General features: G+C 34.5%; 3 protein-coding genes across 3 annotated transcripts; 1 reads left to right on the forward strand and 2 right to left on the reverse strand.

Annotated features, from left to right (window-relative positions):
• Positions 1-1,127: 1,127 nt before the first annotated feature.
• On the reverse strand, positions 1,128-9,434 carry TRIADDRAFT_30877 (uncharacterized protein; the record flags this gene model as incomplete). Its single annotated transcript, XM_002116402.1, has 29 exons — positions 1,128-1,426; positions 1,526-1,623; positions 1,694-1,778; positions 1,881-1,923; positions 1,995-2,189; positions 2,279-2,397; positions 2,630-2,815; positions 2,924-2,971; positions 3,037-3,133; positions 3,212-3,330; positions 3,408-3,486; positions 3,570-3,677; positions 3,775-3,840; positions 3,943-4,053; positions 4,127-4,183; positions 4,257-4,309; positions 4,398-4,530; positions 4,612-4,674; positions 4,783-4,909; positions 4,996-5,093; positions 5,186-5,359; positions 5,459-5,641; positions 5,730-5,796; positions 5,893-5,957; positions 6,043-6,138; positions 6,775-6,870; positions 7,635-7,709; positions 8,968-9,043; positions 9,388-9,434. 29 exons carry the CDS (start codon positions 9,432-9,434, stop codon positions 1,128-1,130), a joined length of 3,063 nt encoding a protein of 1,020 aa, XP_002116438.1.
• A 2,785-nt stretch (positions 9,435-12,219) lies between these two features.
• TRIADDRAFT_60363 (uncharacterized protein) lies at positions 12,220-17,665 on the forward strand (the record flags this gene model as incomplete). Its single annotated transcript, XM_002116318.1, has 12 exons — positions 12,220-12,329; positions 12,532-12,592; positions 12,807-12,905; positions 13,193-13,272; positions 13,534-13,635; positions 14,285-15,368; positions 15,850-15,929; positions 16,177-16,318; positions 16,470-16,544; positions 16,799-16,929; positions 17,035-17,172; positions 17,590-17,665. 12 exons carry the CDS (start codon positions 12,220-12,222, stop codon positions 17,663-17,665), a joined length of 2,178 nt encoding a protein of 725 aa, XP_002116354.1.
• An 814-nt stretch (positions 17,666-18,479) lies between these two features.
• TRIADDRAFT_60364 (uncharacterized protein) lies at positions 18,480-20,597 on the reverse strand (the record flags this gene model as incomplete). Its single annotated transcript, XM_002116403.1, has 4 exons — positions 18,480-19,630; positions 19,708-19,791; positions 19,957-20,111; positions 20,563-20,597. 4 exons carry the CDS (start codon positions 20,595-20,597, stop codon positions 18,480-18,482), a joined length of 1,425 nt encoding a protein of 474 aa, XP_002116439.1.
• Between the last annotated feature and the right edge of the window lie 3,126 nt (positions 20,598-23,723).

Below are 23,723 nucleotides of genomic sequence, written 5' to 3' on the forward strand. Positions count from 1 at the left end.
TACACTACATTGTACTTAAATGTACTATTGTTTATTTATTTATTCATCGCAGCCCTGATAAGTCTTAAAATACCGTATAAACTGTCACACTAAATTTATCAATACATTTTTCAACACATTATTGGATCCACCCCGCATCCCTAAGGATATATTGAACCATACTACAGTAACTGTAGACTCATATTTAAGTGTTGAATTTAACTGAATTATTGCTTCTAGCAAAGATTGTCTTCCAGGCAAATTTTATTAACTTTATTATAGAGTTTTTTCATAGTGCTACTATGATGTGCAATGAGCTCGAATTGAAAGCAAAAGCTTCATTACAGTAACCATATTTACCTAGATTGCACTTGTTATATGATATAAAATTCTAAAACTGCATGATACCGTACATGCTACGTACGATAGATTCTGTTTGATTTTCTTCATACATAGATATTAGTCCTCCTTATTGTTGCTAGAGTAAATTGCAGATTTTACTCTTTGAATAGCCTTAAGAGATATACAAGAATACAAATTTTAAACTTAATATAGTAATGTATTATATGGAATTGTTTACTTGATCGTAACTACACGACAATTTGTAATGCTGTATCGCTATTGATATTGATTTGGAATACTATGTATACTTCACGTGATGCAATATTAAGTTAAGTAAATAAGCTTGGACTGTAAATTAATAAGAGACTCTGCATAACACATACCTATTCCTAATTTCGAAAATAAATTGCTTGATAAGATATAATTTTCATGATTTATCTTTTATGAAAAGTCATAGGCCATTAAAATAACAGGTCATCATTAATATAAGCTACATGATCAGCTAGTTACTTCTCCACTAGCTACCTATTGGTATTTCTTAGTATCATGCAAAGCAAAATTTGCTATAATTTCTGTACTTATGTAATCTACAAATGGCAATCTAACAATATCAGCTTGATATCTCATTAATTACATATTACAAAGGTTTACAATTGCAGATGTGCCCAGAATTATGATCTTGTAATGTATTATTGGGTAAAAGTAACTCACTCTCATTCAGACTATTACATAACAACAATCTCTTAAAATGTACGTTTGGCATCGAATTTTCATTACAGGAGGTTAAACAATTTCTGTTATAAATGTTAATTTGTTGTTAATTCTGTTTTAAGATCCTTAGTCAACATCGAGTTGAAAACAATTTTTTCACAATTTACCGTAACGGAGCAATTAGTTGAATTACGAAGGTGCAAGGTTACTAAAAGATAGTGATTGCCAGATATAGTTTGCGCAGCAAAATAACATTTTAAACTATTCTCTTTTTCTTCTATATTGATCACACTACAGCTTAAGACTTTCACTACTCGAGAACATATCGTTTGAGCACTTAACGAAGATGATATATTAAAATTATCGGACACTTCATACATCCCGGCTAGTTTACCTGTATTATATGAATAAATGATAAACATAAGGTAATACTTAAAAGGTGAAGAAGAAAAGAACAACATTCAAGATGTATTAATCTTTAATAGCTACAAACCTTGCTCTTTTTTGAAACTTTCCGGGCTAATTTTACTAGGTTTGACAAGTTCTCCCACTACAGCTTTAATGTTAACTGGGCATTTAAATTCTTGTGTACTAAAAAGGTGCATAATCCTGTATCAGCAATTCGAATTGCGAAACCGAAATTGCATTAATTTCAATAAACCTTATCGAAAATTTTGCTGCGTGCGTTGTGTCCTTAAAATCAATGCCAATCAGGACGGTTTTTGATGCATTGCTTTCAAGTGAAGCTATTGACAAATAAATGGGTTAAAATACTATCGAATACTATCGAATGTTTAACTATTTAAATTATCTCCTAAGAGGAGACCAGACAAGCAAGGATGACATACAAATTTCGGAGAATTCACGTATGATCATGTCTGCTTGCAGTTTCTATTAAACAAGAATTTAACAATTTGCGTTAGTATTTTCTAAATTGTAATACACAATTATAATATAATGACCTTATCTTTAATGCCAATATTACGTATCGCCCTTTGGCTATGGTTTGTGAAAGTTATTTCAACCGAAACAAAATTTGATCCATGTAATGAAGGGCTTCGAGTAAATCGGTAAACAGCAGCAAGGCCCTGTCCGCCAGCACTGGTTAAAAGATCAAAAGACTGTCTTGGAAGCGATGAAGGTACAAAAGATGGCATCTAAAAAAGTGTATAAATTAGATGATTAGAATACACCAAATAAATATGATTCATGGAATCTGGCTGCGATATTAACTGTACGGTCTAACCGTGGTAGAACGTTCTGGTTTTGAAATAACTTCTGCAGCTGCATAATCTACAGGTGCTAAGATATTACTATCAATTATTGGAGCGTACGATGGGGCGTTATTTGCAGGTGGTGGTGTATCTAATAGGTGCATTGACATCAATTATTTGTATTAAAAAATAATTACATATCACGTAATGTATACAGTATATTCGATATTAGTCTTATAAATTACTCGAATAGTCATCGAATGATAATAATAGTTCATCGGCATTTGGCTGCTTTGGTTTAACTTCTTTGATTTTCTAGATAAGAAATAATGCAGCAGTGATATATATCTATACGTCATTGATTTATATATCTTCATTTGCACTAACTTTCTTAGCTTTAGGTTTTTCTTCTTCGACAGAACTACTAGATTCTTCCGATTCTTCTGATTCTTCCGACGAAGATTCAGACGATGAAGAAGACTCTTCTTCCGATGAGTCATCTTCATCTGATTCTTCATCTGAATCTGAATCAGATTCCTCTGATTCGCTATCGTCGTCCTCGGATGATTCTGAAATGCATCATTCCAGAATATTGTCAAATAGTGTATAATTTGTATACTCCACAAAATGATAACTATAAAGCACTCAATATCAGAGATTTATTTAATGTTTCTAACCATCCGAATCTTCTTCACTATCATCATTTGATTCTTCTTCAGAAGACTCTGTAAAAAGTAGAATACCTTTTATAAATAAACGCAAATCGTATTTTACTATTCATCAATTCTACTACCTTCATCTTCGTTAGATTCCTCTTCTGATTCGGAATAGAAAGATTCTAACATGCTCGTCATTTTCTTTTTCGATTTACTAGTAATTTTTGGTACCTCTTCCTATAGTTAATACAAAAGATAGTTCAATAACTTTCATCGATGACAGTATTTGTTTTATAGTAGGTTGTTAACCTCTACGTTTCGAACAGTCGGATCAGGGGCTTCTTCAGGGAACGACGGTAGGTCACTATATCCAGATACCTCTTGATCCAGTATATGAGACAACGAGCCCAAGATATATCGATCACGACCTATTCAATAAATAAAGACGTAAGAAAAGGTCCTATGCCTAATATTACAATTTACTGATTAAAACTCAAAGTGTTACCGATGAAAGCAGATTTTAGGACAGGGGCAGGCTTTGTTGTAAAGAAAATCTTTTTGGCATATTTGTGTAACGCTCCTCCCTAGGTGTACGTTAAATATCGGAGATTATAGTTATTTTTTTTCGAAATACCATAAGAACACTAGTAACTAGTATAATTTTTACCTTTTCAGAAGGCATAATGATTGGTCGTAAGAATCTGACTCTATCTCTTATGTCGTAATTCAGATCATATTTTGCCAAGTTAAAAATGTATTGACAAAGTAATTTTGTCTAGAAGAAATGTCGCATGGGTATTAGAAAATTGGCATAATTTATAGTAGATTTTAGAGATTATACACTTCTTGAATAGTGCTAAAGTGTGGTTTACCTGTTTATGATTAGTTAAATTTAACTTTGAGGCTAAGTTGATAATTTGCAGCTTTACAATATTTTCCTTCAAGAATTGAGCATAATATGTAAGTATATAATAGCGCTGTCAAACATTTAAGTTATCGAAAATGCAAGACAGTTTAATCTGCAACACATTCTAACGTACCTCTGTCATAAATCCTCTACAAGCGATTCGAAGTACGTCTGGAGCAATTTTAGGGACTTTATCGCAATACTCACCCATTAACCACATTATACTCGCGCGGGCCATAGGGAACTAAGCAATATCAGAATGATTTAATTCTGTTATTCCATGGTTTATCAATCAATTTATGAATGAAGGTGCTTACTGTAATTCGGTCGATAATTTTAGCCATGTGTTTTATGATTTCTGTATGTTCAGATGGCTAATTGTAGAAAATGGTGTTCAATATTGAATCAATAAATTAAACCCAATTACGTAGTATGTTTTAGTCTTACGTTTTGTTGTAATAGCTTCTTAATAATGACTACACTTTCTCCAACGATTTTTTCTGCAATGGATATCAATTTGTATTCATTCAATTTATCATAGTACCAAGCGAATGTATAGACCACGAACATAGTTAAGTTAATACTAACCATCTTTATTTGATAACAGCGACACTAAACCACTTAGGCAGGAATCCGAAACCTCCTTTATGCTCGACGCACAACGTCCTATAGCTTGCACAGTAGCAACAGCAAATTCTCTATCGTTACCTGTTACGTAAGTCTAAATCGCATTTTACAAGCAAGTAGTAGTTTGTTAGAGTTTACGAGATGTACATTGACACAATATATAATATTGATTTACCTGAAATTCTTTTAAAACTGCAGGTATTGTAGATTCAGTTGCAATATTGGTTAGAATTTCCAACTGATCAAAGGTAAAATATTTGTTTATACAGTAGGTCAGTGTTGGTTTAATTTTAATGACACATATATGTTAAAAAGTAGGCAAAAGAGTACAGAAGAATCTCTTAACCTTTAGTAATTTAACTTGTATAGGGTCTGTAGAGCGCACATAAAAACTTTTAAGGTAAGGTTCAAATAGACCTTTCGAGTTGACTGACATTGTAGCCATCATGGTTAAAGATATAATTTGTACTTCTCTGTAAAGGTAGTATGTCAGTTACTAATGAGTGAATTACAATAGAATAAACCAAGGTAAATAAGCAAATAAATCAATCGGACATACTTATGACTCCTCTGGAGACGTACAAGAGGCTTTATTATTGATACCATTTCTAGACGAGGAGCTAAATAATAGTATAATTGGGCTACTGCCATTACGACCTAAATATAAATATGTGTATGATTTATTGAAAAATTTTATAAAATTCATTATAAATTGAATGTATATCCGGATTAGTTTAAGACTATCTTACAGCAGCATTTCTACTCTGAAGTAGAGGTCTAGTTGTTCTAAGGAGCAGTCTATGATCAGCATCCATAAAATAAGGCTTCTTCTTCGGTTCATTCGCTTCTCCATTTTCACTTTCATCCTTGGCTTCCTCTTCATCATCGTCGTCAGGATAAAAAGGTTCTTCGCCTTCCGTTTCCTAATGTAAGTGTAGTAATCACATATTCTTCTAAGAATATTTTGGAATATTGGAGTAATCAAATTATGGCATAAATATTTAGTTTTTGGTGTGCAGTACGTTTTGATTGGGGTCCAGAAACTGTGATCTGGCGTATTTAGTCAGCATGTTGATGACTGTTACTTGTCCCCATTCGTCAATATCCATTACTAAATTACATAGTTTACGATAGTTTTTGTGAATGAGATCAATGCGTTCCGGACACACTTCTTCGAAAGCCATAACAGCACTTCCAGCAACTAACTAATATTGGTAACAGGATAAATAAGACGTAAATTATAACAACGATATCAAAACAATTAATATTTATGCAAAAGACAGGGAAACTTACAGTAGTTTTGTCTTTTAGTAACTTTTCGATAATTTCAACTAGGGCATCTTTGAGCTCAGGATCTAAGCTACTCAAATAGAAGTCATAAATTATTTGTACTACTGTAAGATCAGTCAGGCTTTCAATGACGCTTGCTTAAGAGACTATGTAGCACATTTCAAACCTGTATATTTTCACGATAGCATTGGCAGCAGTTTTTCTTACAAATGGAGATAAATCTGCAGCAGCCTAAAGTAGTAAATGGTGTATAAATTATGCGTTTGCATAAACTATAGTTATGGTCATATTATAAATGAAAGTCAAAATAGATTACCTCTTTTATTGATAAGAGCATAATAGGAACAATTACAGGAACTCTAATACTACACAGAACACGAAGGGCACTAGCACGTATCAACTGGTTGGATTCCTATTTAGTAATGATTTAAGAGGAAAGCATAGTTAACAGTAGGATATACCACATAGAGTATATACTTTAAGTTCATAATATGCCCAATAGTCGGTCAACAATTATATATCAAACATCCGTCATTAGCAATGGCTAAAACTAAAACAGGTAAAGTATGGAAGAAGATTCTATTCAACTTTCTAATATTAGCTAGAGTAGTTCTAATTCGAGTTGTAGCGAACAATTGTAATTCCTGATGATGATAATATTCAGTACATCGTAACTATTGTACTGTAATGGCAAAACAGGTAATGCATCTCAATAAAAATAAAAGTTGACAAATATAATCTACAATAGTTTACTTAAATTCCTTATTGTTAGAACATATTACAGTTGCAGGAACATTCTGATTCAGAAGTATTATAGCGCTGTTGGTTGCAAGCAAACATAATTTCTACAATAACATTGTATATCACATGAAAGATACAATTATGATGGTTGAGTAGAAGTTGCACTCAATGCTTAACAAACACGTAGTTGAAATGGGAATCGGATACCGTAATAAGCTTTATTCTATCTAGTGATGAAATTGCTATCGCTTCATGTGGAAAGGAGTAATTAATAATGGTAATTCTTTTTATTTGGTTTGGAACTTACTTTTAATGACTTTTGGAAGGTGCTAACAGATAGCAAAGCAAGATCTTGCTGTTCTTCAGCGTATCGCACTAAATAAACAAATACCAACTTTTTGATCTGTTGAAAATGGAGAATAATGAATTAAAACCATGAATTGACATTACAGTAGTGTTGATATAGAAGACATTTGCTGCGACATCAGAATTATTAATTCTTCCGTTAGTTGTAGTGTCAAAAATAACGCAACAACATTACTAGAAAAATGCCCTCAAAATATTGAAAATAATGTATACGCATATATAAAGTACAACATCGTATTGACGCAAAATACTACTCGTATTATATACACAATACGATGGTTTCTATCGTACGTAGAAGCAACGAGATTATCTTGTGCCATGTCGCCTACTAAAATGATGTTGATACGATAAAACAATGCAAATGATGTGGGCTATTACCAGGAAAGCTCAATAATAACTAAGTCTAGTGATCTGTGTTTATCACACAACGATTTTTTAACAATTTAAACTGAATGTAAGAAGATTGTTAACAATACGAGTCTACAGGATCACTGAAAATGTCTGTTGCATGATTATGACAGTTGTTGAATGTTGTCAATTCAAGCGGCGGAATTATAAAGTGGAGTATCAAAAGTGCATCAATTGAATTTTTTTAGTTTCGGTCTATGCTTAGAATAATTTCTACCTTATCGTATTTACTATAGCATGCTTCCACTACATCGTACAGTCGTATTGTGCTTGGACATTTGATAAGACCGTTAGGTAATGCTCAAATATAACACTGTACAGAATTTTTTGTTATTTTATATTCATCCGTGTATGTAAAATTTAGAAAATAAGGTTAAAAAATACAACTCTTACCTCATTGTTTTTGGACACCACATTCTTGACTACTGCTGGAAACAAACTAGATACATTTCGACCACGAGACATCATCTAGGAAAAGGAGAATAGGCTAACTCAATCCTATGTTACCAAATAATATCACAAGAAATTATCTACTGTAGTAGTATTCCTTCGAACTTCTTGATATGCATGACTTGTTGAATTCTACTACATGAGGCTAGTTATAGTCGATGTGAGAGTAGGATGAAAGTGTAGCTCGAAATGGCGTTCAAATAAATTAATGAATTGATTTCTATTCAACTCATTGAAATGGGCCATTGCAACAGCATCGATCATGTTTAAACTGGTTACTGTCATGTTTATAGCCTTAAAGATACAAAGCGAATTACTTGTAAGTTGTTGAATTCTACTACTTGACACTGGATAGGATAGGGATTGGACAGCATGAGTCAAGGTAAAACTGCAGTTTTAACAAATCCGTTGATTGATTTCAGTTTTAACTCGTCGCATAGGCCTATAGTGCATCAATCAAGTTGAAAAGGGTGATTTTAGAGCGTTGAAGATACAAGGGGAATTCGATGGAAGTTGTTGAATTCTACTACTTGACACTGGATAGATTGGACAGCATGAGTCAAGGTAAAACTGCAGTTCCAACAAATCAGTTGATTGATTTCAGTTCAGTTCATTCAATAGGGTTGCAATGCATTAATCAAGTTGAAAGGGGTTATTTTGTGCGTTGACGATATGAATAGAATTACTTCTAAGTTGTTGAATTCTACTACTTGAAACTGGTTCGATTGGACAGCATGAGTAAACGTAAAACGGCAGTTCTAACAAATCCGATGATTGATTTCAGTTCAGTTCGTCCAATAGGGTTGGAATGCATTAATCAAGTTGAAAGGGGTTATTTTTGTGCATTAAAGTTACAAGGGGAATTACACGTAAGTTGTTGAATTCTACTACTTGACACTGGATAGGATAGGGATTGGACAGCATGAGTCAAGGTAAAACTGCAGTTCCAACAAATCCGTTGATTGATTTCAGTTTTAGCTCGTCGCATAGGCCTACAGTGCATCAATCAAGTTGAAAGGGGGGTGATTATTGAGTGTTGAAGATACAAGGGGAATTTGATGGAAGTTGTTGAATTCTACTACTTGACCCTGGATAGATTGGATAGCAGAATGAAAGTAAAGGTAAAACTGCAGCTCCAACAAATCAGTTGATTGCTTTGAGGTGAACTTGTTGAATGAGGGGCAATAGCATCCATTGGATTTCAACTGGTCATTTTGGTGTGCGTTGATTTCAATTGAAAGCGATCAAATAGGTCAGGGTGTCCTTGCTGCATTACCGTCACAATTCTCTTCATAGCATCTAATTTCAAGTTGTCCTTATTGCTATCAAGCATTTGTTTTAAATCTTCATGTCTATACAGAAAAAAAAGAAAAAAGGAAATTGACATCGACTGTTTCAATGGATATTGACAGCGACAAGACTGGGTGAAAACTTCCTCAAGAAGTTCATTTGAAATAATTTTGACAAAGAAGTATCATTTAATAGCATTAAAGAGCGCGCTAGCATTGAGTAGAATGAGTTTCATTTTATAAAATCTTCTCCCAAAGCAATTTCAACATAGCATGAAGGAAATGACTATAAAGCCATTGGAATCCATCCATCACACTGGCGAAGGGGGGGGGGGGATACAATGAACCTGGATCGCTCGTTTAGCGCTGTAGGACTATGCCTTGTACTGTAAACGTTGGCATCTTACCTTTTAAAATCGGTACTAAAAATACCACCAGAAGCTGGATCACTCATATCAGCTTCATTGGATAGTTTATCATGGTGATAGTTGGAAGAGCTAAGAGCTTCGGAAGCCATTTTTCCCTTTGAATTACAGCTTGAAAATGGAAAATTTTCAAAGAAGAAGAGCGGCCAAAGGATGACACAAAGCGAGTCGGCCGCCACAAAACACGTCACTACTACCGATGGCACGACCGTAATAAAGTCGCTTGCAATCACTTGAGTGACGCGACTTTACGGTCACTCAAGTGATTGCGAGCTTCAAGCCATGGTCAACCGCATCGACAGTATGTAACGTACAGTTGGACCAGTACGGTACCGTACTGGTCATGAAGCGAAGCGACGGGCGTTTCACAACCGCTCCAGTCGTGTCCTGCCTACAGTACCATGGACTGTAAGAGAGGACTGTACTACTGTACTGTACAGTACAGTGCTGTCATACTGTACTGTACAGTATCACATTAGTCTACAGTACAATGTACAAATCCAAGTTTGGGAACTCAACCGACCCACAGTACAGTACAGTAGTACTGTACAGTACAGACCAGACCACCACCATTGCAGTATACAGTACTGTACAGTACTGTAGTGTACTGTACAATGTACTGTAGATCAGGAAGCCAAACTTACAGTACAGGAAACTAAACTGGAATAACGCAGCACTCCAACAATCACAGCCATTTTGGAATGGTTGTAGCTATTGCAGCCTTTTTGTACCCAATTGGACGTTATTTCTACTTTAATATACCATTCACCAATGGATACATTAACTACTACACAGCAGTACTGGTTATCATCGCTAGTAATAAGGTGAAAACTGTAGCTTATGTTCAAAATAGGTATTTCTGAGTCCATCATTTCTCATCCTTGTCTACAGTTGGGACACCTCACCATTAGCACTCGAGTTGGTCCCGTGACGACCATGCTACCGGGCCAGTGGTCAAAACTAACAACAGTAAACTGACTAAATGGAAACCTTGCTAACAATGTAGGCACACCGGACAGTCGTCAGGACGGTCTACCGACTCTGTCTGTCTGTCTGTATAATCACCCTCCAACATGTCCACAAGATCAATCCATGGCTGAGCTTTTTTCTCTCTTGTTGATATCTGCTAGTTCTTTCTGTCCTAGTTATCAGCATTCTATCTCGGTCTAGGATAAGGATAATTGACCGATGTACAATGTTGTAGTATAGGATGGAAACAATATCAATCTAGATTGGATATGACGAGGATAAATGGAATACTTTACAGCATTCAATCCGTAAAATCAATTCATCGAATGCAGTAAAGGATCTGTTTTGATATTGCAAGGGTGGATTAAATATTTTACAACATTCAATCCTACCGCGTAAAATTAATTCAATGCAGTAAATTATCCGGTTTCATGCTATCTCTAATATGTTATCCTGTACGCAGTATAGAGCTTCTCGTTCATCATTCTATGGTGAAGCGATTCGTCGTGTTCTCTTTTTCTACAAGACACATCCATAGCTTCTCGTTCTTGCTCGGCTACCGCCATAAAACCAACATGCTATACAGTATAATGCTGTACTCTACTCTACGCCGTACTTTTACTATCAGTCCATGGACAATTGCACATGCTTGTGTCATCATGTCGACGACAGTAGAAGAAATCGCGCAATGCTTTAAATCATCCTACCCAATTTTTAGCCTCAATCACATTACTGTACAACAGGAAATTACATTGACGCATTTTCAACATAAGATTGCTTTCCATGTACAAGAGTTGGATTGCATCTTGAAATGGAATATACTTGGCATGCGATATTGAAATGATTGAAAATTACGGGACAAGAATATCCATATTACTAGACTAAGCAAGGTTATAACTTTTGATAGTGCAAATTTTCACAGCAACATGCTACGTCCTTGCACCAGCTCGACGCATAATAGACCAGAGTTTCTACACGGCACATACCGCCATCGTCAAGTCCTCATTTGACGATATTTTAAAAGTTGAGCCATAAACGCTCATCCATTCAATTCGTCTATTCTATTAAAACGCACCCGTAAATGCCAGCATCAATTGAGTAATGCCTATTTCGTTATGATAGCAATAATGCAGTCTAACGTTCGGTATTTTTGTTTTTCTTCAATGAATCTTGTTATTCAATAAATCAATCTATACCTTACTCTGGCTGTAGTATAACACAATCAAAATCGCCTCCCCTCCCTCCTCCTAAAACAAAAATTGACGAATTCGGTATTGCAAATTTACATTACGATTATAGAACAAAAGAGATTTTAGGATCAAAATATCCTCATGATATGAAAAGTATCGCATTGATAGCACAAGAAGCAAATCTTGAACCCACCAAATCACACAGTAAGCGCTCGTGTTGGGGTAGGTAATGGGGAGATATTAATTCGCAATTCCAATCTGATCTTATGTTGACTTTACGTGTGGGAGGATATAAAATTAGCGCTTAAAAGATAGGAAATACGTATGTCCGATAGCGAGTCCTTTCCGTGTAATGACTCATCCTACACATCCTATTCGATGCTTTTCGCATATCGCATGGGTGAGATTGGGATAACACTTGCAGATGTTCTCCCACATTGAACTGACAACAACTAACTTCATACAGCCCATGATCAAGGCCATGGAGAAATATCATCAATTTTTATTTGCCCTAATAAATTAGAGAAACAGCTTGCTTTTGCTCCTTCCTATATTATCAATTATTTAGTTTTACAGTTCTCTTCGCTTGCTTGGTTGACGTTTACTAAAGTGATAGCTATAAATCTTGCGTTGATATTGTTCATTCAAAGCAAAAATGAGCTTAACCAAGTTGAAAGATAAGATCAGCAACTCCGGAAAAAATTCTGATAAATACAAGATTATCTTCCAATTTGATTTTTTGAACTTTATCACTTTTGGCCAATGGTAGGCACTCGTCTATACAGACTATACTACAAGATTTAGCTAAGCTTGTACATGTACTTTTAAACGGCGATAGTTGTTGTCCTCTAGAATTCAAGCTGCTCATTCTACTGTAATACTATGCTGCAATACTATGCTGTAGTACGATTTGATTTAATGAATAAATTAGTAAATTAAATTATTTACTTATGACAAAAATCGATAGGGAACCTGATCAGCTCATTTTACGCTTTAAACGAGGCAACATTCAAAAGACAGAGTTAACAGTAAGTTGACAACAGAATGGATTTCACTACAGACTGTAACTTCCCTAGCAATAGATAGATGTATTTGCAATTGATCTACTTTTCGCTTACTTGTATGACATTTCAAAGATCTACAGTATCAACGAGATTACTATTTTAATGGATTATACCTCAATAACGCTTGATAGGAAGGGTTTCTTTCTTGTATGATCAACATTTTCTCTATTTCTTTTAGCCTAATTGGTTGACAACTGCTAAAACTAAATATGGCACCATGGGGAAAGTATTATGGCAGAAGCCAACATCAGTGGATTTTATTCTTGGTTTATATCCTGTATGTAAGGAATCAACTTTGAATATTATTATTTATAATGAATTTAACCTCAAAGACTCAAATAAGTATTTTAAATACTAGAATTCTAAATTATCTTGCGGCTATGACGAAAAAATGATTACCATTTCTATAGAAAATGTAAGCAGCTATCGGATAAACTTTAGCATGCTTGATGTTCGAATAAACGGGACATAAATTCGTAACGAGTCATTATAATAATTATTAACTATTGCAGAAATTATTCAATGTTAAGTTGACAGATCATTTCTATACATTTTATCACTTAGATCAGTCCTAGCAATAAAAGCACCAAACTAGCCGAGTACACTTTCAATCTAGCCGAATTTGTCGGTAAAACAAAGGAGAGGTAAGGCATAGTTTCAATCATTAATATGCTAAAACGATTACATCTTCATTTCGATATGCTATAGTAATGAAAATCGATGATAGCTTCTATCATAATTATGACTCTACCGTTCAATGCAAACTTAAAATTGTACATCGAAAAATGAACTCGTGTAGTTTTAAATACGAGTATTTTTATAAATAACTGGCTTCAAAGATCGTCTTGAGCGCTATGGGATATTTCGTAAACAAAATCTAGATAAAATATTAAATTTCTATTCAGTCAATTATTAGAAATCGATTGTCCAACAGTATCATGGAAAATTGCCTTAGCAAGATTAGGAATTACTATGAAAACAAGTTTAATCAAAAAAAGTAAATCAAGGTATCAAAATTAGGATTAATGTTAACACTAAAAGGTTATAGGGTATTACTATTACGTTACCTTTTACGTATGGTAAACAAACGCCAACAACTTTATATACATATGTAATTTTCGCTCTCATATAATTTATATGCTGTATTTAATCTTCATCATAATGCTTATAATATGAAAGTTATTGATAGGACTGCAGAGATTAATCTTTAAAGCAGTTTACGCATATAATGTGTAAATATATTGTTGGTCACGGAATGATTGTCAAGTAATCTATTTTATGAGTACTGAATAAACATTTTGCATAGAATAGCGAATAATACTGTAGACATGGATATCATTTCTGATCTTATTTTTTGCCGAATTTTTCATGTCAGGTTGTTGAAAGTCACATAGCTTGTAGCGCTTTCATTCCGTCTTAATTTTTGAATACAATTAACACAATGATGGCTATGCATATTTATGTTTTGACGTAGACGTAAACGTAAATTAAATTCTGTGCTTTAATTAGTTTAGTTAACTAAGCGAGTATCATAATTTATTACTACAATCATCAAAGTAATAGTTAGTTACTACTTTATGCGTTGATAACTAGAAGAGATGAAGATATAACCGCAACACCTAGACTAATTGCTTATAATCTGTAAATAATATATAGTAACGATCTTCAAGAAGATTATTTGATAGAAAAAGGACACGGTTACGAAAACAATAAAGAAAATGAAGACCCCGTTAAACCATCAAAATATTTCAGTAGTAATGAACTCGACATTAATAAAATCCTCCATGTTCACGATGAACCTAGCTCAAGCAGCCGCAATAATTCCATGACTGATAGAAATGGCCGGCAATTACATTACTTCAAAACAGCCAGTATATTAATGGAAAAAAAATCATTTAAACAAGTAAAAGCTTTGTATATTCGACGATCAAAAACAACAGATATTGATCATTGTAATGGAATTCGAAATTATGCGACTAAAGCTTATAATGATGCTTATCTAACTTGTATTAATGTTGATAAGATAAAAATTAATCCAGATTTTACTCCTAAATATCGGGATGCCCCTCTTTCGATTAGCGAAAATCATATATCTATGCAAGCCAGCAAGATCTTTCGTGGCTATTTTGATCATGCTTACCATAGTCTTTGTATTGATTCTTTACCTGTTGGCAGATTTATAACTGCCAGTTTCTCATCGCAATATTCTAAAATTCACAAAGACAGTTACAATCAGATTGTTGCCAAAAATCGATGGAAAGAGTGCAGTATGAGGCAGTCTACTTTATCGCACCCGCATGAATTTGATGTGTTAGGATTTACGATTGCCATGGATGACCAAGATCAAAGTGCTACATCAAGTTTTGGATCCTCATCACAGATCTACTCAAATGGGACTGATGGTCAACAGGGCGATGATGAAGGTGAACCTTGGTGGCCATCAGTCAAAAATTCATCCAAGTTGAATCAATCTGCAGTAGACGAGGATCCGAGATATTTCGTTTGCGATAGTTCTAACTTACCTATGACCCCTGATCTAGAAATTCAACGACAATCAGTAAGCACATCTTCAATAAATCAACAGCAGCAAAAGGAAGAAAATGAGATTTCTCCTTTGTCAAATGAAGCTGTTAGCGTGACGGAAGAAATTTCAACTGATCAAGCTTGTAACATCATTTCATCGAATGCAAAGGAAAAACATGAATTGATTGCGTTGGAAAAAAGTAAAGCAAGTGATGAGGTTAGAAGAGGATTGATACTGAATGTATAGCATGTGATTATTTTATTTATGTGCTAAAGTAAAACATACAATGTTAACTAGTAACGAATACCCAATTTCAGTAGCTGAAATACCAGTATTTACACGATCATAGCATCATTGATGAAGAAATATCCAGACAATTGGATATATAACATTAGATATAACGATTCCATAGACAGTAAATCTCAGCTATATCATATTCTCAATGGCTTGCTATAACTCAAAGGTAGCATGCGGAAGGGAAATATTTTTGCTACTAGTTACATACTTATCATCAAGGTCCATTGTCAGAAAAAGAGGAAAGCACCTATCAGACCAGATAATCTAAGCTACGATGTTGTTCTTGTCATTATAACTTCGGGAATAGTAGTTCATCTTCGCAAACACTGTTTCTATATGGATTGTTATCATTAAATGTATTTAATTTTTTTTTCATTCTGGATTATACGTTACGTCATAGTTGAAGATGGAGATCTCAACATTGGGAGAAGTAATTAGCGGCTTAAAATATGCATTAGGTGATAAAGATTCTCATATTAGGTAAGAAAGATGTATTATAAATTATTGATGATGATTTATGATTGATGAATAATTTAGATTGTTTTAATATTTCATCAAGACCATTCAATCTTAAGATATTCATATTATACATGCCAACACAGTCTAAAAGTATGCTTGATAAAGATGTATATGATATGAAGATATCAATTTACCCTGAATATCGATGTATTTTATATTTTTTAAACATATTGGCTTTAATTTACATGTTTTTATTGCTTCTATAAAGACAATTACACGATCTAGTCAGTAGATTAGAATCCTATAATGACAAGTTGAACCAGGAGATGAAGCAAACAACGGATGAGATTGATAACTTCCGATTTCAAATAAAATCACTTCAGTCCACTGTTACGCAACTACAGGAGAAGGTAATCTTGCAAGGATATGGATTGATTTATTATTATGAGATATTTCTTAATATGTAACCTAGCTTAGATGTGATTTAGGAAGTGCCTCTAACAGGTCTCATATAAGTGTTGGAATATATTCCAATATTTGTCATCATTATTGAAATTATAGTTAAGTCTGCTAAGGGAAGAAGAAGAGGAGAGAAAAAGTAAAATAGCTAAAAATGCATTCCCAAGAAAAGTAAATGTAAGCGCTATGTACGGTAGAATTTAGGGTTTCCGTACTTCCTACATACCTTGTAATATTGCTATTAATCATATGAAAGAGAGAATTTTATGTTCGTCTTTCACAGTAAAGTACCGTAACTTACTTTAAATGAAACATATCAGAGTGGATTACTTTTGTATTTTGCGACTTTAAATTTTCTCCATCATTTTATTAGAGTATTAGTATTATTAATACTTTCCTTGTAATCTTTGTACGAAATTGCGCGCAAATAGTTATGCGGATGGCTTCACAAGAAAGGGGCACTAGGTCCTACCAAAAATAAATGGAGGAAAAGATGGTTTGTTGCTGATCAGTGGGGATTTTTATATTACTACAAATATAGCAATAGTTCTACTCCACTAGGGTAAGAAAGAGAATCAGTTTATGTTAAACCATACTTTGAAACCTGTTATTTTTCAACCGTATCGAATTTGGATAATGAAAGACTAATTGTCTTTATATGTGTTAGATTTATTGACACTGTTGAAATTAGCTACGTAGAAGCTAAACCTGATCATGAACAAAACAAAAACTGTTGTCTATTCGATGTGGTTACTAATGAAAGGATGTATCAGTTAATGGCAGAAAATGAAGAGGATATGGATAGGTATATAAACTCCAATAAGTCCTAAAAGACTGCAATGTTTGCAGTATAGTAATGCGTGTATTGCGTGATCAGGGGCAACAGTGTCTACTATTACATAGCTTAACTGTTTCGTTGATTTTGTGACGGTCTGCAATATGGGCAATATATTATTGCTCTGCGTAATGATAAATACGTATTGCAACAAGTTTAAGTCAAGATATTATCAACATAATTACCAAATGAACGATGTATTCGCTGTTGAGTATTGCCGGAATTATAACAAATATCCAGCAGGAGTGTACGCTTATCTATACCATACTAAAATACGTAGTAGTAGTGTATCACATTTTCACTTGCGTGTGTAATGAAGACCATCGGAGTTGGTTTCATAACAATGTTAAGAAATATAATTGATTTCTTTTTAATTCGTTCAAATAGATGGGTCGCTGCCCTGGACTACCTACGAACCTGGAGCTATTGTAAACGATTCGTTAATTATAATCGCTCCCTGTAATCAGGATTATTGACATCATGACCTGCCTGAAATATTGGCCTTACGGCATAACTTTATTTGACGAGCAAATATCATCGATATAAATCGATCAATATTTATAATTATATAAATTAATCAACTGTTCTTATAACTTTGTCATTAAGTTAATGCAAATTCAAATAAACCAATTTCGAAAACCCTGCAAATTTTATGTTTACCAAATCGAATACCGATACCTTTAGTAAGTACAATATACTATTTTTTTGTAATTGCATATTTATAAATAATGACAGTAACATTTTGAGTTCTAGGTATATTTAGAACTCTTCATAGATTTGCAGATCATGTGATAAATCGTATCAAGTAAAAACAAAGAAATATCGAAAAAATGTTTATTTCACAGTTATCATTATTTGCTAATGAAGATAACAGCGTGTGCACAAATTATTGTCTGTGTTTAGAAACTGACCTTCTTATAATACATAAATAATACAAGTAAGACCATTATAGAACTTGCCAAGCGGCATATTACATCTACGAGTGTTAACATCGCGTATTGAAAAAGTATTAATCGATAATAAAACATTCTCTATAACGCAGAGTAGAGAAAAAGAATGAATAGAGGCGTATACTAAATTGAGCGATATATAACGTAGATTTTTTGAAATACCGATAAATTGATTTTCGGCGCAGATCCGTTTCAATATCCAAATATCAAAGTAAATGACAATCATTATTAACATAATTATTCAATGCCTATTAAAATTAATATAGGCAAAGCCAACGTATCCATATTTTTTTTCTTTAATCAGTGAAATGTTTTTTAGATAACTTTTTAATTCCATTCTAATGGAACAGGGCGCTGTATCATGTTAAGCAAATGTTCCCTTTGTCTTCGTTCTAAGCTCTGTTGGGCATTCACGAAACTTTGAGTTGACAATGATGCTAGATGCGGATGACGAAAGTGTTGTGTTACAGGATTGAAAGGAACATAGCTGCTTTGAGGCACTTGATATATATAATCAGCTTGTGGGCGATAGCCATGTTGTTGATATTGAGACGTATGTAATATTGGTGTAGAATTTGTGATCGTTGCATCTTGTCCACTGATACTCGCAGTAACTTGCGATGTGGCCGCCCCACTATGACTGCCCGATGGTTCATTATTTGCCAGGCCTTTCTCAACTTCTTTCGATTTCGTAATAATCTCATCTAAAATAGCCTTGTAATTTTCTAAAGACGACTTTGTTCTGGTCTTTGTGACACACTCTATACATAATAACTTAATATTTCCATCGTCGTCATTTAACAAGTTCCACATAGAAGTACAGTCAGTCTTGCAATCTGCACAAGCGAGATGGGTTGCATCTGATGATTTACTAATGCTTTTTGATGTTGAATCGGTTTTAGTGACGCGTTCAGCGACTAACTCCAGTCCAAGTAGCATACTAAACCTGCTATTAGAACCGTTAGGAATAACTTTCCACGGTTGCGAATATGGCTCTGGTTTTGGTAATTGTCGTAATAAGTTATCTAATTGTTGACGTAAAGCCACCTTTTGGGCTCGTTTATTAGTTGTAATTACTCTAGTATTGTTAGTTGTGGTCGAAGCAGTTTTCAGCTCAGGCGGTAGACCAGACCGTGTTAATGTCGAGGATTGTATTGGATTAATGGAACCTACATAAATAATTTTTGGTGGATACGATGTGTTAACTAATGCAGTATTGATATTTTGATTACTTTCAAGATTTGTTGAGCTCGTTGGCGAGCCTATATCCATTAATTTAGTTCTTTTAGGCAGTAGCGGCATGACATTGGAATTACTGCTATAATCTACCGATGAACTGAATCTATTGTTCATGCTAACACTGTGAGATAGCTCATTACTGGCAATAGGACGTTTCCTATCACGCTCTTTTACATGATATCGATTATCTGACAACGCCGAATTGTTGGTATTATTGCTGAATCTGTCGTTGGTCGAGTCTAAAATTGGAATACAGAACACAAGTATTCAATTGTATTGCCAAAGCTAAGATAGATAGTTCCAAGAGAAGACCTACCTTTTATATTTTGGCTTTGATTAATTAACTGCAATAGGAGTAGTTTAGCTTCTTCGTGTCGTAGATCTTCTTTTAATTTATTTACTAGTTGATAATAAAATGGATATTTAACAAATTGATCACAATTGTGTTCTTAAATCACATCATCAATGTTAATACAGGAAGCCTAATTGATCGTCCTATTGTTACAGTATTGATGAATTTGTAAAATACTATGGGTTTACAGTTTATAATTTTTTTCATGCATACTTTTATCAAGTTTCGTCGAATGGGTATTAACATTACTGTTTTTCCTTGCAATATTATTTTCATTTTCAAGGTGAGTAGCAGTTTTCTCTTTGGTAGATTCAGGATACGCAGTATTTCCGTTAATTTCATGATTGGTGTTATCGTGTTTGGTTAGGCTATGAGTAAACGACAATAATACTAATCAACATCTGATCAAGATAATGCACAAGATTTAGTAAAGTATTAATAACATGCAAGCAAGCGTTCATCGTAGCTAAAGTAATACTGAAATCAATTTAGGTTAATTTCAAAACGGCAATATTGCTTTTACTACTGGGGATTATTTTTTAGTCTAGTATGAATAAAATGACATGGTAGTAATTTATGAAATGGCAGTGGTAAGCAGTAAAGAGTAATGTAGTTAGTATACTTTGAAGAATAAACCCTGGCACGTATCAGCAACATTCTTACACAAGCGATACTAATATGGTTGATTATTAAAATCATTTTCAAATATTATACTGTAAACGGTAATAAATCAATCATGTCGTTTGATAAGATGGAAAATTTGATGTTATAAGTTAGTCCAATCAAGATGCATTCAGTTCATGGTAAATTGAGACTTACAGCTCGTCGGTTTTAGAATTGGTTCCGTCTCTCATATTCGCTATAGTTATTAAGCAGCCGAGTCTAAATTAAAGGCGTAACGAATGACAAATTTCCTGCTATCTAAAAAATGCAAAGGTGATTTTAATTAGGCTAGCAAGGTAATAAAGTGATTGCTGTAATGATATAAAAAAAGAGACTGTCACAATACAAGGTGGTTATTACGCTTTCATAAATATAACCATAGCAAAGCTAGTGAAGATTAACCGGAATCAGTACAGTACTGTAATGCAAGATTACGCAGTTTGATGTAATGGTTATGGTTAATAGTGATGGAATAAAAGTGACATTTCGTTTTTGGTACTGTATCAATATGTTCAGGTATTAATCGAGTCGGTATCTTCTATCTCTTTTATTACCAATTGACCATTTATCGTGAATAATCTGTGCGATTTTTTTTTGCTTTAGTCGTTTGTTTTAAAAGTGTTCCACTCACTGTGATGTGGTTGAGTCTTGTTGCTATCAAGTCGATGTAATTAATTTTTAATGAACTGTGAATGCATAACAAGAAAATAGTGGTAACACATAGCGATTACAGAATAAGAGTGAGTCAAAAGTAATTCTCAAAATTGCTATTTTATCCTTCCAGTTCGTTTATAAATAAAAAATGATTGTTAAGCGTTGGAGAGTTGATCTTAAAACTGATCATAAAAAATAGACTCGTAAAGTGTGAAGAGTCGAGAAAATTCCAACATATAAAAAGTATTACTACATGGCAATATCGATACTGACCATTTCCTACTGAGGAATCAGTGAGGTCTCCCGCCTGTCGCAACTAAGAGTGGATAAACCTCAATTTGAGTTTTTATTAACGTTGGGATATTTGAATCAATGCACTATCAATATAGTTTATAGGCAGGCCTACGGGTTAAAGTGGTGCCAAATTTGTAATTTTCTATGCGGATAAACTAGAAAGCAAGCCTATTTTTGGTGGATACAGAGTAGAGTATTGTACAAGTAGCGTTGAATGTGGTCTAACGGTTGTTAAAAGGTCGTTGAAGGAATAAGAATAGTATGGTCCAGTCGATTAGCGGCTAGAGTAGCAGGTACAGATTGGTCAAAAATACGCGTGATTGGATCATGTTTAAACAATATCTAAATTAGAATGAGTAAGGCCTACTTGATAGCTATAGTAGTAATTGGGTCTCTTTTCCTTTATCGTCTAGCTAGCATTGGATTTTCTCCTATTTTTGAACCCTTACGGAGTGTACAGTATATATATATATATAGGCACGCATTTACTCATTAGGAGATTAAAGGGCGATTGCTAAATGATAATATTGAACTACTGTACCGTGCCAGGTTGGTCTTTGCTGGATAGCGGGATAGGGTTTTAGCTTTGAATTTGTAGCAGGTAGCTGAGCGGTTCTCGTTGAGCACCTTGCATATCTACAAATTACCCTTCCAACATACTACATTAGGGGGGGGGGGGGTTCAATCAACAAGCGGATTTGTTCTTGGAGCAGTGGTATCCTTCTATTCAAAATGCCATAAAAGTCAACCAAGTACAGTAAGCAGTTGATATCGTATAGTACAGTAGATTGGATTCGATTAATTGATTAATATGTCATGTATATCATGCACTTGGAAGCATCACTTTGTGGGCGATCGACAGAATGGAGTGATGGTGATAATGCAATCATGGCCCTACCACAAGAATCAAGAGTCAAGAGTTGACCATTCTAGGGTATACTTGTGAAATGCTCATTTATTGATCCCATTTCAACAGCTAGTAGGTGATGAATAATATGACATTGGATTCGATTCAAGATCTGATTGGAATGATTGAAGGTACAGTAGGACTGAATTTGGACTTGGAGGTAGTGTACAACTTTGCGGATGCTGGACATTGCACACTGTTACTATGATGGTATTTCATTGATAGGCCGATCAAGGCATGATTAAGGGTACAAGAGTGAAGAGTTGATTATTCCAAGGCAGACTTGTGAAATGTTCCGTTATTCTTCCTATCTAAAGAGTGGAAAGTGGCAATCAACTTTAGGCAGTACTGCAGACACGATGGCACAATTGTCGTCGCCATGATGATAACAGAAAGAATTTTCTACCCGTCGAGTAGGTCAATAAAATGGTTGGAATTTTTTAGGCTTGTGTTGGAAAGAAGCTTGACTGAAAATGAGGAGGAATGGGAATAAGCACCCAATAGTATTAAGGAAGAATACGATAGGATGTACTTTGTGCATGCATCAATACTGTGGATGGAATCATGTCGTGTCCTTTTTGAAAATGGAATAGAAACAAATTTGGCACGTTTTGAAATGGCAATGTGAAACGCTTACGATCAGTTTTCTCTAGTCAATCGATTGTCATGTGCTTCTCCTGATACTCAACATAGTCAGTACAAGTATTGTATCTTGTTGTGGAGGCTATTTGAAAGTGGTTGTGTACGATGGTGTAGACAAGATGAATGGATGATTATTTGGCTCATTTCATCGTCGTATTGGCTATCTGGTTGAATACAGGATCCACGGCAAAACATGAATGCAATCACCAGGGGTAATTTGCTTGTAAAAGCAAGCAATCAGATCAAAGTGTCCCGTCATGATACTGTCCTTGTATTTCTATTTGGTATTGGATGATAAACATGATGATAAGAAATTTTCACTTTCAAGATGAAAATGACCAAGTAGCGATCAACAACGATTGCAGTGTGCCATGGCGCTGGTATATCGATCCTTTCATGCTATGACTCCCTAAGCAATAGACAAACAAGATGATGATGATGATCCACTTACCATTTCATGAGGATTTCAATGGATGGAAATTGCCTTCAGCTTGACTACAATAGCAGCTTGAAAATGACTACAATAATACTGTATAGCGTCTTCTTCTCGTCTTGCTACCAGATCGATGATTGCATCCAACAGCCTCCAATCTGCTGTCTTTACAACAATCTGCCAGTTTACTACAATGATAGCGGCAAGTTGCAAGCCAATGCAATCCAATCCAATCCGTTGATAGTCGCGATTCTCCACTTTACCATGCCTCCAATCGACTAAAGTCGAAATCGATTTTCAATTGAGCAGATTGCGCCGCCAACAATAGACCGATGATCAATGACGATTCAACCGACGTCAAGCCACGACAGTACTGGACGTTTCACC

The sequence above is a fragment of the Trichoplax adhaerens genome, genomic scaffold, assembly GCF_000150275.1.
Source record: "Trichoplax adhaerens TRIADscaffold_15 genomic scaffold, whole genome shotgun sequence".
In the NCBI taxonomy this organism is placed as follows: Eukaryota; Metazoa; Placozoa; class Uniplacotomia; order Trichoplacea; family Trichoplacidae; genus Trichoplax; species Trichoplax adhaerens.